This window comes from Rhinoderma darwinii, chromosome 11 (assembly GCF_050947455.1).
Source record: "Rhinoderma darwinii isolate aRhiDar2 chromosome 11, aRhiDar2.hap1, whole genome shotgun sequence".
In the NCBI taxonomy this organism is placed as follows: domain Eukaryota; kingdom Metazoa; phylum Chordata; class Amphibia; order Anura; family Rhinodermatidae; genus Rhinoderma; species Rhinoderma darwinii.
The window spans coordinates 52,783,565-52,798,655 of NC_134697.1; the positions used below are offsets into that span (position 1 = coordinate 52,783,565).

At 40.5% G+C, this 15,091-nt stretch overlaps 1 protein-coding gene across 2 annotated transcripts in view; it reads left to right on the forward strand.

Moving 5' to 3' along the window:
- ANXA7 (annexin A7) overlaps positions 1-15,091 on the forward strand; it is a 52,558-nt gene that overhangs the window by 16,465 nt on the left and 21,002 nt on the right. The window contains exons 3-8 of one of the 2 annotated variants that reach the window (XM_075841491.1): positions 5,752-5,914; positions 6,742-7,128; positions 9,989-10,029; positions 10,504-10,521; positions 14,683-14,788; positions 14,878-14,972. In XM_075841491.1, coding sequence (XP_075697606.1) covers positions 5,752-5,914; positions 6,742-7,128; positions 9,989-10,029; positions 10,504-10,521; positions 14,683-14,788; positions 14,878-14,972 — 810 coding nt within the window. The remainder of the gene's footprint in view (positions 1-5,751; positions 5,915-6,741; positions 7,129-9,988; positions 10,030-10,503; positions 10,522-14,682; positions 14,789-14,877; positions 14,973-15,091) is intronic. The other variant, XM_075841492.1, reaches the window with a different exon arrangement.

A 15,091-nucleotide genomic window follows, 5' to 3' on the forward strand; every position in this document is an offset into this window, starting at 1 on the left:
TTCCTGATCCACCTTAACTATTCTAGAGATATGGCACACTGTTGTATTGGCTACATCTATGCTAATTTACTGTAGTTAGCCAATAGGGTGAGAACTACCCTGAAGCTGCCTTGTGCTGATTGGTCAGCAACAGAGGCAGGGAAGCTAGCTCCACCCTGTTGGCTAACAACAACCAATTAGCATATAGGGAGCCAACACAACAGTAGGACATATCTCTGGAACACAGGATGTGAAGGGGAAGAAAATGCAATATTCGGGACACAGCGCTTGACAGTTAGATATTCAAAATGGAGTATGTTATATTAGACACAAAGATTATGAATGGGGAAGAGGGGGAGGTAAACCTCCAGCTCACCATTAGTTGTGTCTGGGGGCAGACAGCGCCCGGATTCCCACGTGGCCAGCGGTAAACAGGAAGAAAATAGAGCCAAGATCCAGCGCTGGGTGTGAGTTAAAAAGGAACTCCTGCTTGCATGCCATGAATAAGGAGACAGACGTGTCAGAAACGCGTAGGCACATTTGAACAGGGCTTACTTCAATCCTGCACCTAACAGTCATTTCTGTACTCTGCCGCAGAACTATCCTATGTAGTTCATTTTACATTTTTGTTATATCAATAAAATTGGAACAGGAGTTCCTTTTTAAATCACACCCAGCGCTGGATCTTGGCTCTATTTTCTTCCTATGTTATAGTAGGCTTTATTTGTAATTGATACTACGCGTTTCAGGACTGGTACATACCTGAGGAAGGGATCTGTCCGGTCCTGAAAAGCGTAGTATCAATTACAAATAAAGCCTACTATAACATACTCCGTTTTGAATATCTACCTGTCAGGCGCCGTGTCCGGAATACTGCATTTTTTTTCCCCGGGAACAGAACTTTTTCTCGTGGGATAGCAGCGGGTGGCAGCCGACTTCCACAACGATCTTCATGTTGTTCTCCTTTCCATGCTCAGCAATAGTGTTGTGCCTATCCTAGCACAACACTGCCAGGTGAGTGTCCCAGCTCGCCTTTTGCTCACATTGTCCCCCGTTCCTTACAATATTACCTTAGAGGAGCGCCGTGTCCTTCTCTCTTCGTTTTTTCTTTATCCAGATATCTCTGGAACAGGGGGAGGGGGGAATAAGGGGGTCCAGGGCAAAAAAAAAACAGGGCTGGAATCAAGGAGACAGCTCTATTCAGGTCAGTAAACCAGTTTATCTTACAACTTATATGACCTAGTGACGAGTCCTCTAACGGAAGTCAATTGTTGGCATTTGTCATCTGAAAAATGCCATTGGAGTTCTAATGGAAACATTTCTCTGGCTTTCTGTAAAAGTGAAGGAAGAGAAGAACACCAGTGCCTAAACAGTCGGGTGTTTTTTTTTTTTTTTTTGTTTTTTTTTTGTTTTTTTTTAGTGGCTCTCAACACCGTTTCAAGTGTGTATTTTCACACAATTCATATTTAGTGATTAAAGCAACTTAAAATCCAACAGAGGCAGCGTCTGGTTTAGAGTTTGTGCAGTATGTTGTCCGAAACATTGAAATAGGTTTACGTTTTAAATCTTTTTGGCCATCGCTCTAGTGACGCAATATAGCTAGCTAAAAAGGACAAAGGGTAATGCCTCATGCACATGACCGTAGTGCCGCTCAGGGCCGTTTTTGACGGCATCCGAGTGGCACCCGATAGTCTTCACGGATCCATTCACTTTAGCGGGTGAATCGGGTCCGTGAGAAATGGTCCGAGTCTCCGATCCGAGCAAAGATAGAACATGTCCTATCTTTTCTCGGATGGCTAATGGGACACGGACAGCACACACGGTCGTGTGCATGAGGCGTAAAGGCCCTGTGCCTCATAGGGTATAAAAAAGTTTGATAAGTGGCACAGAATGGTCCGTTTGTGCTATTGTGTAGATACAACACTAATTGTAGGTGTAGTTTGGAGGTGCAGCAGATGTCCCAACACCCGTACTGGGCAGCTCACCAAGATGTGGGTCCACCGGATTATGGAGAGCTCTATAGTCGCAGGGGAAGAATGGACAATCACTTGGCACCGACTCCAATAGAATAAACGGATGGCTTCAGAATATATTATTAGATCCAATTGTTTTTATTTTGAAAAATCGAATTAACCCCTTAACGCACCATGACGTAACTACGTCATGGTGAGCAGTAAGTTCGCGCACCTTGACGTACAGTTACGGCAGTGCTTTGACAGTTAACCGCCGCGCGGCGCTACACCGCAGCGGCGGTTAACTGTGCAGGGTGTCAGCCCTGCTCTCCCCGTTGCCGATCAGCGGCCTGTCGCCGCTGATATCGGCAGTTAACCCCTTAATTGCGGCGCTCGATTTTGAACGCCACAATTAAGGTCTTTAGCGCCGATCGGCAGCCCCCATGTGAAATCACGGGGGCTGGCGATGGTACCCATGGCAACCGGACGCCAGACAATGGCTTCCGGGTTGCCATGTACAGAAGCCTATGAGGACCACCCTAAGGGTGGTCATCGTAGGCTTCCTGTCAGTGTGACTGTCACGTCACAATGACAGTTGGAATGCATTACACTACGTGTGTAGTGTAATGTATTCCAGCAGCGATCAGAGCTGCAAGTCTAAGTGTCCCCTAGTGGGACAAGTGAAAAAAGTAAAAAAAAGAATAAAAATGTTTTAAAAAAAGTGTAAAAATAAAAGTTATAAGTGATATAAACAAGAACTGCTTTTTTTCCTATAATAAGTCTTTCATTATAGGAAAAAAAATGAACACGTAAAAAAAAAGTACACATATTTGGTATCACCGCGTTCGTAACGACCCCAACTATAAAACTATAATATTATTTTTCCCGCACAGTGAACCACGCAAAAAAAAAAAACGAAAAACAATGCCAGAATCACTATTTTTTGGTCACCACCCCTCACAAAATATGTAATAAAAAGTGATCAAAAAGTTGCATGTACGCCAAAATAGTACCGATACAAACTACAACCCGTCCCGCAAAAAACAAGCCATTAGACAGCTTTTTTGACTGAAAAATAAAAAAGTTATGGCTCTCAGAATATGGTGACACAGAAAATACATTTATTTTCTAAATAAGTTATTTTATTGCTCAAATGCTGCAAAACATAAAAAACCCTATATACATATGGTATCGCCGTAATCGTACCGACCCGCAGAATAAAGTATAATAGTCATTTATAGCCCAGGGTAAACGCCGTCAAAAATAAATAAAAATCATTGTCAGAATTGATGCTTTTTGGTCACCTGGCTTGCCGAAAAATTGAATAAAAAGTGATCAACAAAATCGCATGTACCCCAAAATGGTACCAATGAAAATTACAGATTGTCCCGCAACAAATAAGCCCTCACACGGCTCCGGTGGTGAAACAATAAAAAAAGTTCCGGCTCCCAGATTATGGTGATGCAAAATGTACAGAGTGTTCCAAAAGTGGATAAGATCGGGCACCATTTATCAGTGCGACACTGGCCACATATCTGTGGGTTATTATTTATTTACCCCATTATTATACTCTCTTATTATGCCCCTGATGTACTCTGCCCAGCCTAAATGTGCCCCAACATTATAAACTGAAATACCAGCAAAACGCCAGAGCTACTACCAAGCAAAATATGCGCTCCAAAAGCCAAATGGCGTCCCTCCCTTCTGAGCCCTACAGCGTGCCCAAACAGCCGTTTATGTCCACCGATATGGCATCGTACCAAAAAATGGTACCAATAAAAACGACCGCTCGTCCCGCAAAAAATAAGCCCCCACACCGCTCTATTGACAGAAAAATAAAAAAGTAGTGGCTCTTGGAAAGCGGGGAGGAAAAACTAAAAAGCAAAACATGAATCAGTTCGTAAAGGGTTAATTACTTTCTAATGAAAAAACATTTATGACCACATGTGGGGTATTGCCGTACTCGGGAGAAATTGCTTTACAAACGTTGGGGTGCATTTTCTCGTTTTTCCTTTGTGAAATTGAAAAAATTCTGCAAAAGACGTGTGGGGCCTAAATGCTCACTATACCCCTAGATAGATTCCTTAAGTGGTGTAGTTTCCCAAATGGGGTTACTTTTGGGGGGCTTCCACTGTTTCGGTCTCTCAGGGGCTTTGCAAATTCGACATGACACCCAAAAACATTCCAGCTAAATTTGAGCTCCAAAAGCCAAATAGCGCTCCTTCCCTTCTAAGCCCCGGTGTGGGTCCAAACAGTAGTTTATTACCACATATGGGGTATTTACGTAATCAGGAGAACTTGTTTTACAAATGTTGGGGCGCTTTTTCTCCTTTATTCCTTGTAAAAATTAAAAATGGCTACCTTTTTTCAGAAAAAAAGTAGATTTTCATCTTCACATACTAATTCAAATAAATTTAGCAAAAAAACTGTGGGTTCAAAATGCTAACTATACCCATAGATAAATTCCTTGAGGGGTATAGTTTCCAAAATGGGGTCACTATTGGGGGGTTTCCACGGTTTTCTTCCCTCCAGTGCATTGCAAACACGGCACTGAAAACTATTCCAGCAAAATCAGAAATCCAAAATCCAAATGGTGCTCCTTCTCTTCTGAGGCCTGCTGTGGGTCCAAACAGCAATTTATTACCACATATGGGGTATTGCTATAATCGGAAGACATTGCTTTACATATGTTGGGGTGTTTTTTCTACTTTATTCCTTGTAAAAATTTAAAATTTGCTAATTTTTTCACAAAAAAAGTAGATTTTCACCTTCACATACTAATTCAAATAAATTTAGCAAAAAAACTGTGGGTTCAAAATGCTAACTATACCCATAGATAAATTCCTTGAGGGGTATAGTTTCCAAAATGGGGTCACTTTTGGGGTGTTTCCACTGTTTTGGCAGCACAAGGCCTCCTCACACCTGACATGGTACCTAAAATATATTCTAATAAAATAGAGGCCCAAAATCCACTAGGTGCTCCTTTGCTTCTGAGGCCTGTGTTTCAGTCCATGACCGCGCTAGGGCCACATGTGGGGTATTTCTAAAAACTGCAGAATCTGGGCACAGAAAAAATTTATTACAAATGAATTTTTGAAGAAAAAAAATGAAATTTGTAAATTTCACCTCTACTTTGCTTTAATTCCTGTGAAACGCCTAAAGGGCTAAAATACTTTGTGAATGCTGTTTTGAATACTTTGAGGGGTGCAGTTTTCAAAATGGGGTGATTTATGGTGACTTTCTAATATATAAGGCCCTCAAAGCCATTTCAGAACTGAACTGGTCCCTGAAAAAATAGCCTTTTGAAATTTTCTTGAAAATATGAGAAATTGCTGCTAAAGTTCTAAGCGTTGTAACGTTCTAGAAAAATAAAAGCATGTTCAAAAAATGACGCAAACATAAAGTAGACATATGGGAAATATAAACTAGTATGTATTTTGTGTGGTATTACTATCTGTTTTACAAGTAAATACATTAAAATTTAGAAAAATGCTAATTTTTGCTAATTTTCTCTAAATCTTGGCGTTTCTTACAAATATTGAATTTAATGACAAAATTTTTCCAGTATCATAAAGTACAACATGTCACGAGAAAACAATCCCAGAATCGCTTGGATAGGTAAAAGCATTCTGGAGTTATTACCACATAAAGTGACACATGTCAGCTTTGCAAAAATGGGGCTGGTCCTGAAGGCCAAAACAGGCTTAGACACTAAGGGGTTAAAAGCATGCGTTTTAGGGTGTCAACGCCTACGTTCTCAAGCTATAGATACATCTAGTGTGTCTTTGTGTAACTTTTGCTTTTATACTTCTCTTCAAAGGGAAGTGATCCTTCATATCCCGCTGCTGGGCAACAGGCATTTCCTGGTGGACAATATCCTACGGGAGGTGCCTTCCCACCTGCAGCTGGTGGAGGATACCCTGCGGCAGGCGGTTTCCCGGCACCTGGTGGCTTTCCTGGTGCAATGCCATCCTATCCCGGAGGTAAGTTTATAATTTTACTTCCAAATTTGTAATGCTTATTAACATTTCTCTTGTAATGCTTGTTTCGTAATGCACTGATCATTATGTACTGTACAGTGCCGTCATTTACCTGTACCCTCTTTTATTGTGTCTTATAATATCTCATTAAATTTGAATTTATAATTGAGCAAAACAAATTTTATGTTTTGGATTATCTAAATTTGCAAGTCCACAAAGTTATTGATTGGACTATTCCCTCAATGGGTAATAATGTCCAGCTCAGACTGAAATGTAGGTTTAATGTCTTCGCTTTAGGCTGCATTCACACAAGACGGAAATGCTGCGTATTTCTGCCGAAAAATCCACACGCTACGTTAGTTTTCACCCCTTCTACGTTGATGAGGGTGAAATCCGCAGTGAACATCCAGAACAGAATGAGCGAGCTGCAGATTTGAAAATCCGCAGCCTGCTCTGATTTCCGTCTGGAAAATGTTCAGCAGCATGTGGATGAGACTAGTTCAATTCATATCCACGTGACTGGGACTGTAATACGCTGCAGATTTTCTGCACCGAAAATCTGCCGCATTTCTGTCCCATGTGAATACATCCATAGGCCTTGTTCACACAGTGCAGCTTTGCAGATTTTTTTTTTTTTTTTTAAATCCCTAACCAGAATTAGGTCCAGGAGATGAGACGCTTTTTTTTTTCTTAATATATTTATATTTTGTTGTTTTAGGTTCCATTCCTATTTTTGGCTTAAAATACATGCAATATATGCATCAAATCTGCAGTGTGTGAACAGGGCCTAACTCTGAAACGCTCTAACTCGGTGTTTACTTTTTCCCTAGCTCCTGGCTTTGGAGCACCAGGGCAAGGGTCGGGATATGGTGCTCCTGGTGCCCCAGGCTATGGAGCGCCGCAAGGTGTTCCTGGATATGGAGCCCCGGCGGCTGGAGGATATGGAGCCCCGGCGGCTGGAGGATATGGAGCCCCGGCGGCTGGAGGATATGGAGCCCCGGCGGCTGGAGGATATGGAGCCCCGGCGGCTGGAGGATATGGAGCCCCGGCGGCTGGAGGATATGGAGCCCCGGCGGCTGGAGGATATGGAGCCCCGGCGGCTGGAGGCTATGGAGCCCCTCCAGGTGGAGCCCCTCCAGGTGGTGCACCAGGCTACGGAGGATACCAGCAGCCTTCTGCTCAGACTTATGGAGGTGGAGGACCTGGACAAGCACCAGGTTGGTGGACTCTTTTACAAAGGCCATAATAATGCTGGGATGCAAAACTAGGTCAGATCCCACTAGAGATTTCTACAGTAAACCAGTCGTCTAGTTTAATCCTCAGGTTGATTAATTGGATTGCTGAAGTATCCCTAAAGGCCTTCCTTTACATTGTGTATACCAATAAGACCAGACACATCACTGGCACAGAGTCTTTGTGACACAACCCTTTGTTTGTTTGTTTGTTTGTTTGTTTTTGTGTGCAAAAATAATAAAAAAACAAACAAACAAAGGTGCAGAAATAAGGGCATATAACCAAACAACTTCAACGCAAACTAGTTGGCAACATAGGAAGGAACACATTCTCTGTCAGTGTGTAGGCAACATAAAAAAGTACCCCCATCCGTATAAATGTATCTGTATACAGTACAATGTTATATAGTAAACAAAAATTACAAAGCGTGGTTTAGAATGTTCTTGAAAACTAAACTGATCGTAGTTTGGGCTCTGACCAAGATAAACATTTGGAAGAAGGAAAAGAAAAGCGGCATGAAAGGGGGGTTTTACTTTGGGAAAAAAACAAGCTGTTTGATGTTTTTGACACTGATTATTTTGGTTTGGAGGCTTAAAGGGCATGCTCACCTTTTGAACACCATTTTACAGCCTGTAGTGTAGTCTAGAACTACAGTTATAATTTTGGCTTGTTGCTACTGGAAAGTGTCTACAAGCTGTTAACAGCTGCCCCTTAATAGTCTAGCAAGGCTCCTATAAGGCCGGATTCACACGAGCGTGTTCGGTCCGTGATATATGGTCTGTATGTCAGCCTCATTTCCCGGACCGAACACACTGCAGGGAGCCGGGCTCTTGGCATCATAGTTATCTATGTGTGTGGGAAATGCGGCTGACATATGGACCATATATCACGGACCGAACACGCTCGTGTGAATCTGACCTAAAGCAGGGGGCAGTTTGTCTTCCCTACATCAGATTATTGGACAATGCTTGCTGTTGAAATGATGCCTTCCAGAATGCAAATCGCTAAGAGCAAATTCTGTGCTGACCATGAAAAGTCAGGGAATGCTTGGATATTTCAGCTCTAAAGCATGTAGCATTATGAATACGACCGCTCTGTACACAGGCTGTAACTCATGATCAGTACAAGATAAGTAATGAAAAGCATATACAAAGTTACTCAACTTATTTTTATAAAGATTCATTTTATGTAAACTTAGTCTCTGAACTTGGGCTTTTAATAAATTTTGTAATATCAGTAAAAATCTTTGAAGGTTTTCTTTACTACACATGCCATGTTTTGGGTTTTCTTTTTTTTTTTTTTTAACCAATTACTAGGGATTAATAATTGCACAAAATCTTTAGAACTGTAATGTTAAAGGTGCTTTCCAACCCCTTAACGACATGCCATGTAATGTACATGGTAGCCGTTAAGGGGACGTCTGGAGCGGGCTCACGGGCTGAGCTCGCTCCATACTAATCGGTTGACGGCTGTGTTGTACAACCGACTCCTCACTGCAACAGGTGGAATCAATATCCCTTTGATTCAGCCCGTTTAACACATTTAAATGCTGTGGTCAATCGCGACAGCACCATTTTGAATTGTTAGAATCAGGTGGGCGCCCCCTCAAACACACCTTAGCGCCGCCCCCCCCCCCACCCTGTGACGCAATCGGCCGGTGACAAAGGGCTTCAAAGGAGACTGTCAGTATCACGATATACTGCAGGATTCTGACTCTTACAAAGACATTATAAGGGAGTTGAGTGTTGCTCAGCAACCTGAGTAGAGCTTTCTCTGAACCGTGGGATGTCGTGGTGGGAAACTCCATACACTTTACCCTACTTCTCTCCCTCCTCTGCTCCTTTTCTCTTGTAACTTTTTTCTCTCTGTATTCTTATGCTGCCTCCTGAATCGGGCCTCTTCGTAGGGGGCTTGGCATCACTCGGACTATTCCCCTGCGTGGGAGTAGGTGTATTCACAACAATGTTTTATGTATATGCTGCATTTATACTTTCTGTGCTTTTGTGTACTTCTGTACCCCAAATGTTTGACAAAATTGAACTTTTCGGTCAGGAAAATTAAAGAATTTTTTAAAAAAAGAAATAAGTATGGGCTTAGTTCTGTTGGAGGACAAGAGTGCAAGACCTCATGTACATGAGAGAACCGTTACAGCTACAGTCTCCTCTTCTGGCCTTCATGCTCTAATTCCCTTTGTGGTGTTCCACTTTTCTATTTGCATATGTGGTCTTATGGCCTCTCTATATACATGTAAAGTCCAGATACTCTAGAAAAACCCCCAAAAATAATTGGAATATACTAGCTGTATAAATTCCATGCTATTCCCGCAGTATTCCACCCCTATCATGTGCCAACGGGATCAATTTAAATTGTGTGTATTACATTTTATTTTAATTTTATTTTTTATGGAGTCAGAACCCTTTTAACAGGTTTTAGTTTTTGACTTCTAAAATAGAATATGATGATAGGACTCCTTTATGATGCCATTTGTGAAGCCAGGGCAGCCAATGTTAAATGATATGTGTAGAAGTTTTCCAGCGGGGCAGTCGCAGTGCAAGCATCATTTGTTTAAACGTGAATAATTTACATCCTCGTCTGAGCTACATGACTGCAGCGGATTATAAAACTTGTCTTCATAGTGACCAGACCAGCGTAGGTTGTGGTACACTTGTATTACTATAATCTGTAGATATTGATTTGGCTATACAAAAAAAAACTCCACAAATATTTTCATCCTTGTATGTATATATTGGAATTGACTAGAAGGTAGAAGATTCATATTCTGTTTATTTTTGTAACTCCATATTAAACCTCTGCTCTTCGCTAAAAAAAAAATTTGTCTTCTAGGTGGATTTCCGTCGGGAACAGCACCTGGACAGCAACCGTCTGTATGTATTTCTCCCTTTTGATAATATTCTATAAAATCTATATAAGTCTTGTATATAAATTCAGTGTAAGAGAGAGAAGCCACAGATTGAGAGGGTAGGGGAGTAGTAAACAGGGATTATTGATTCTTATGAAGCCTGCATGTCTCTTGTAAGTAAAAGTTTGTTTCATAGCCTGTAAAAATGTTGCTGCTACTTAGACAGTTCTGCCCCCAACTTGTAGACGGGTCTGATATAAGAAGGAAAGCACATCACACAGACCTCCTCCATGCTTTGGTTTTAGGACAATAATGTTCTAAAAAGAACGTTGCATGTAAATGACTAAGTCTTGGGCTGCATTAAATGTTATCTGAAGTAAAATGCAGCGATTATGAAATGGCATAATGGCTATAGCAAGATGTATTGTGAAATGTCTAATTGCTGTTACCTGTTTTTTATAGACCTTGTAAACTGTGTATTTTATATTGAATATTGTAGGTTAGTGTTCAGTATCAGGTATGTGATGCATTGCTGCTCATTGCTTTGTATTATTTAAGCATAATGTGTGTAGTGCCTGCATTTTTAACACTTTGATCACATCTAAAAATGGTTTGTATAACTATATACTTTTTTTTTTTTTTTTTAAACTAATATTTTAGTATTGTATGGTATATAATACACTTTTTGCTTACTAGAGATAAATAGCCTAATTTTATATTTTGCTGTAAATACACTGCGCTGTGCTAAACCCAATGAAAATAATTATTTTTGCTGCTGCCCCTAATTCTCCCTTGTATCTCCTTCATTGTCTTCCTAATTACTCTATGCTGTTATGCCCTGTTTGGCGTAAAGCCTGTCGGAGCAAGGTGACTGCATGTGTGTGTGTGTACTAGTTTTTGCAAATGTCTAGAAAATACAGCTGCATGTTTGTTTTTAAAAATACATTTTATATATACACATTTATGGTTCACATCTCCCATAGTCAATACAATTGTGTGTGTTTTCATCATTTTCTTGGAAAGTTAACATGCTGTATTGTCATATGTCTGAAATGATCATTAAATCTCTAGCATTAGTGTTTAATTACCTTTTAAAGGCTATGTACACCTTTTGAAAACAAATATTTTTTTTTTTTTTATTAAAATGTTTATCAGTGTGAACTTTGTAATTACTTTTTAAATAAAAAAATATATATATTTTTACTTTTGATTTACAACTGCATTGTATTCTGTATACAGAGCAGCTGTATCTCAAAGTGAAAATTATTTAATAAGTGATTACAATGTTACACCAATCACACTGATACACATTTTTTATTTAAAAAAAACAAAACAAAACCTTTTCAAAGGTGTACATAGCTTTTAATGAAAGGGCTTCACTCTGGAGCTGCTTTTATTTATATATATATATATATATATATATATATATATATATATACACACAAACTAGAGTTACATAAAGGCCTGTTTGATCATTGATCTTAATCCATCCTGCGTACCTAAAAAAAAAAAAAAACACTTGCTGCCAGTGGTATCGGTAAATGATAATCCCGCTCATAATGTAGGGGGAAACTCCTCCATTATTGTACTGATGGAAGATGTTCATCAGATACTCAAAAGATCATTTGAAAAATGGTTCCATGTAAGCTGTGTTTACTGACTGTGCTACTTTTTGAATCCAATTTTTTTCTTAAAACAAATCAATGTTTAAATTAATTTAATTAAATTAAATTAATTAATTAATTTTATTTAAGATACAGCATTTATGTAACTTGTATACATAGAAGCTGTATCTTGCCTTCAAAGTAGATTCCGTCAGGTAGGTTGCACTGACTGCTCTGGAGAAAGCTGGTACTGTGTTTCTCTGACATGCAGGATGCAGCTAATTATCGCATCGAAGTTCATAACTTAGATGAGATTTTATTAGCTGGATCCTGTGGGTCAGAGACACGCAAGACCAGCTTTCACCGGAGCAGTCGGTTCAGCTGACCGTGGATGGAACCAGCTATGAGCACATGATACTGCTTGTATGTATACAAGATACATAGAAACTTTATTTAAAAAAAAAAAAAAAAAAAAAAGGCTCTTTTTAAAAGGTTGTGTTAAATCGCTTGAAACATTGACTTAATAAAAAAAACAAACATTTGATTCAAAGGTGTATATCACCTTTAAATTGTAAATACCTAAAATGTTATCAGTCTCTCCTACCTGAAGCAGGCATATGACATAGAAAAATTTATTTTGGTTGCCCTACAGACGCAGGCGGTTTTTAAAGTCTTAGCACAACCTCAAGTCACCAAGTCTGCTGTGGTGTGTGTGTGTGTGTGTGTGTGTGTGTGTGTGTGGTGTGTTTTTTATTTATTTTTAAATCTCCTATAGGCTTCAATGGAGTGTGACCACGTACACTTCCCTGGGGATGAGGGGACGGCTCCCAACTTTCTTGGGATTGTAAGGGTCTCAGTGTATGGGCATATGGCCTATCAAATTTAATTCCATAAATGTTTGTTGTGGGAAATTCACTGGCCAAATACAGTCTGCTTTAAACCTGACAGGTGTTGAAGGCAGACAGAGGGAACTGAAAAGAAGAAAATCATTTCTGTCTAAATAACTAGGCAGATCTGAGTTTCAGAATTAAAAGGGATGGTATAAGATTGGAAAAATCATCGCTTCTTTCTCCAAGACAAAATTGTATTTGGCCAATAACTAAGCAACAATGGTAATTAACGCATGCAAGAGCAGTGTCTTGCTGCTCTCCTTTATCCACAGTAGTACAAAAACGAATGCACAACTTCTAGCTTCTTAAGCCCCTGTTCGCATCAACGTTCGGTGCCTCCATTGCAGATTCCGCCAAAAATACCGGAATCAATAGTGCAGCATGCACTATTTAAAAGAATATCAAAGACATAGCAAATGTCAAGTATACTCTATATTTACTTGTTGTGCAGAAGTCCATTGGCAATCCATTCAAAGTCACTTATTCAAAGTAAGTCAATGTGGAGACGCCTTTGTTCTATTTAATCATGTATAAAGAAAAGAATTGCATTAAGAAGTTGGAAGTTGTGCATTTTTTTTTTTTTTTTTTTAACTACTGTCATGACATAGTGCTCTGACTCCCCCCTGATCAGAACTTCACTGAGACCCCATGATCGCAAAAACGAAGCAGCAGAAGGCTCAGGTGAGCGCTGTGTGAATAGCCCCATTGAAATCCATAGCCACCCTGACACTGTCCGCAGCTAATTGGACAGTGTCAGAGCGGAGACATCCTGTCCCCTTGCCTTTTAGTTAGTTAGAAACCCCCCATTGACTGTTCAGGGGCTTATTTACATATCGGGCGCCAAATATAACAGCACCTATATGTAAATGGAGGTAGTTAGAAAAATAATTTTACGTGAGACAGGGTTTATGAAGCCTTTCCTATGACATGCTGCACATGTTTGGGGAGGTGAAAGGTTGTCCTTAAGGGGTTATTAAAATAGTATGGAAGGTGATTTATCACTTCCTTTTAACCCCTTCCCGACATATGACATACAGTTACGTCATAGCCGGGTATGGGAAGTATGGAGCGGGCTCACGGAGTGAACCCGCTCCATACGATGCCGGTGTCTGCTGTTTGTTACAGCCGACACTTCAGAGTAACGAGCGAGATTGCGCTCGAGCGCGATCCCACTCATTTAACTCGTTAAATGCTGCGGTCAACAGCGACCGCAGCATTTAAATCGTTAGAAACGGCTCATCGCGCCCCCCGCAATGCAATCGCGGGGGGCGATGGTTGCTATGGCTGCCTGGGAGCCTAATGAAGTCCCCCAGGTCCGCCATCTTTGTTCACCTATTAAGCCCAAACTGCAATTAAAGTAAGAAAAGTATGGGAAAATGTAAGTTGTTGTTTTTTTTTTTTTTTTTTCTTTGTGTTTTTTTTTCCAGTACCCCACTAAAAATGTACCCCAAAATGGTGCAAAAAAGTCCTTATACAGCTATGTCGACAGAAAAAATTAGGGTAGGAACACACACGGCGTATTCAGGCCGGATACACTGCGTCAAGCTGCGCAGTGTATATCCACCCTGAACATCGCAGGGAATGCCATCTGAAATCCCGCACCACACTGTGGTGCGTTTTTTTTTTTTGGGCATATATTCCGCTGCGTAAATTATCGCACATTTTTACCCCCTCCCTCCTCTGACGTCCGCTCCAGCCTCCCTGGATGACGTTGCAGGCCATGTGACTGCTGCAGCGGTCACATGGCCTGCAACGTCATCCAGGGAGGCCAGATTGGAGAAGCGGAAGCGCTGTGATTCTGTCGCAGCACACACCACTTTGTTACGGATTTAAGCACCCCATTGAATACAATGGGAAAACCCGCAACAGAAGAGCTGTGACTCCGCAGCATTAATTGACATGCTGCGGTTGAAGAAACTGCACCGCAGGTCAATTTATGTGCGTTTTTTCTGGGTGGCATTTTACAGTTGTGGATGCTATTGATTTACGGGTCACCATTTGCCTGCTAGAAAAATGTTTGGTCTTGTTGTTCCCCACTCATGTGGCAAATTGTGATCTCTTCATTACAAAGCATCGTGGGACATATGTATTGTTTCAAATTTTAAAATGTTTGTCTTTTCATGGGTCCTGTACTTATTACAGTATTGTATCTTCTCCTATAATGTATGGTAATTGTTTTATTAGCCTTTTGCAGCAGCAATGACTGCCACTCAGGGAACTATGAAAGCTGCAGCAAATTTTGATGCACTGGCCGATGCCGAAAAGCTGAGAAAGGCAATGAAGGGTTTTGGTATGGATTTTACCTTTCTTTATTTTTGTTCTGAAATGCTTTTGATGTAATAACTTGCTATATCTGATTTTGTCTTGTGTTTTACACAGGAACTGATGAACAATCCATAATTGACGTGGTTTCTAACCGTTCTAATGATCAAAGGCAGAAGATTAAGGCCGCGTTTAAAACTGCTTATGGAAAGGTAAACGTATTCTATCAGTAAGACAAGTGCAAGCTTCCATTGCTCGTCACTGCAAGTATGAGGGGTCTGGACAAACCTGTCCAGCTTTTAGAGCCTTCATTTGGGCTTTATTACTTCAT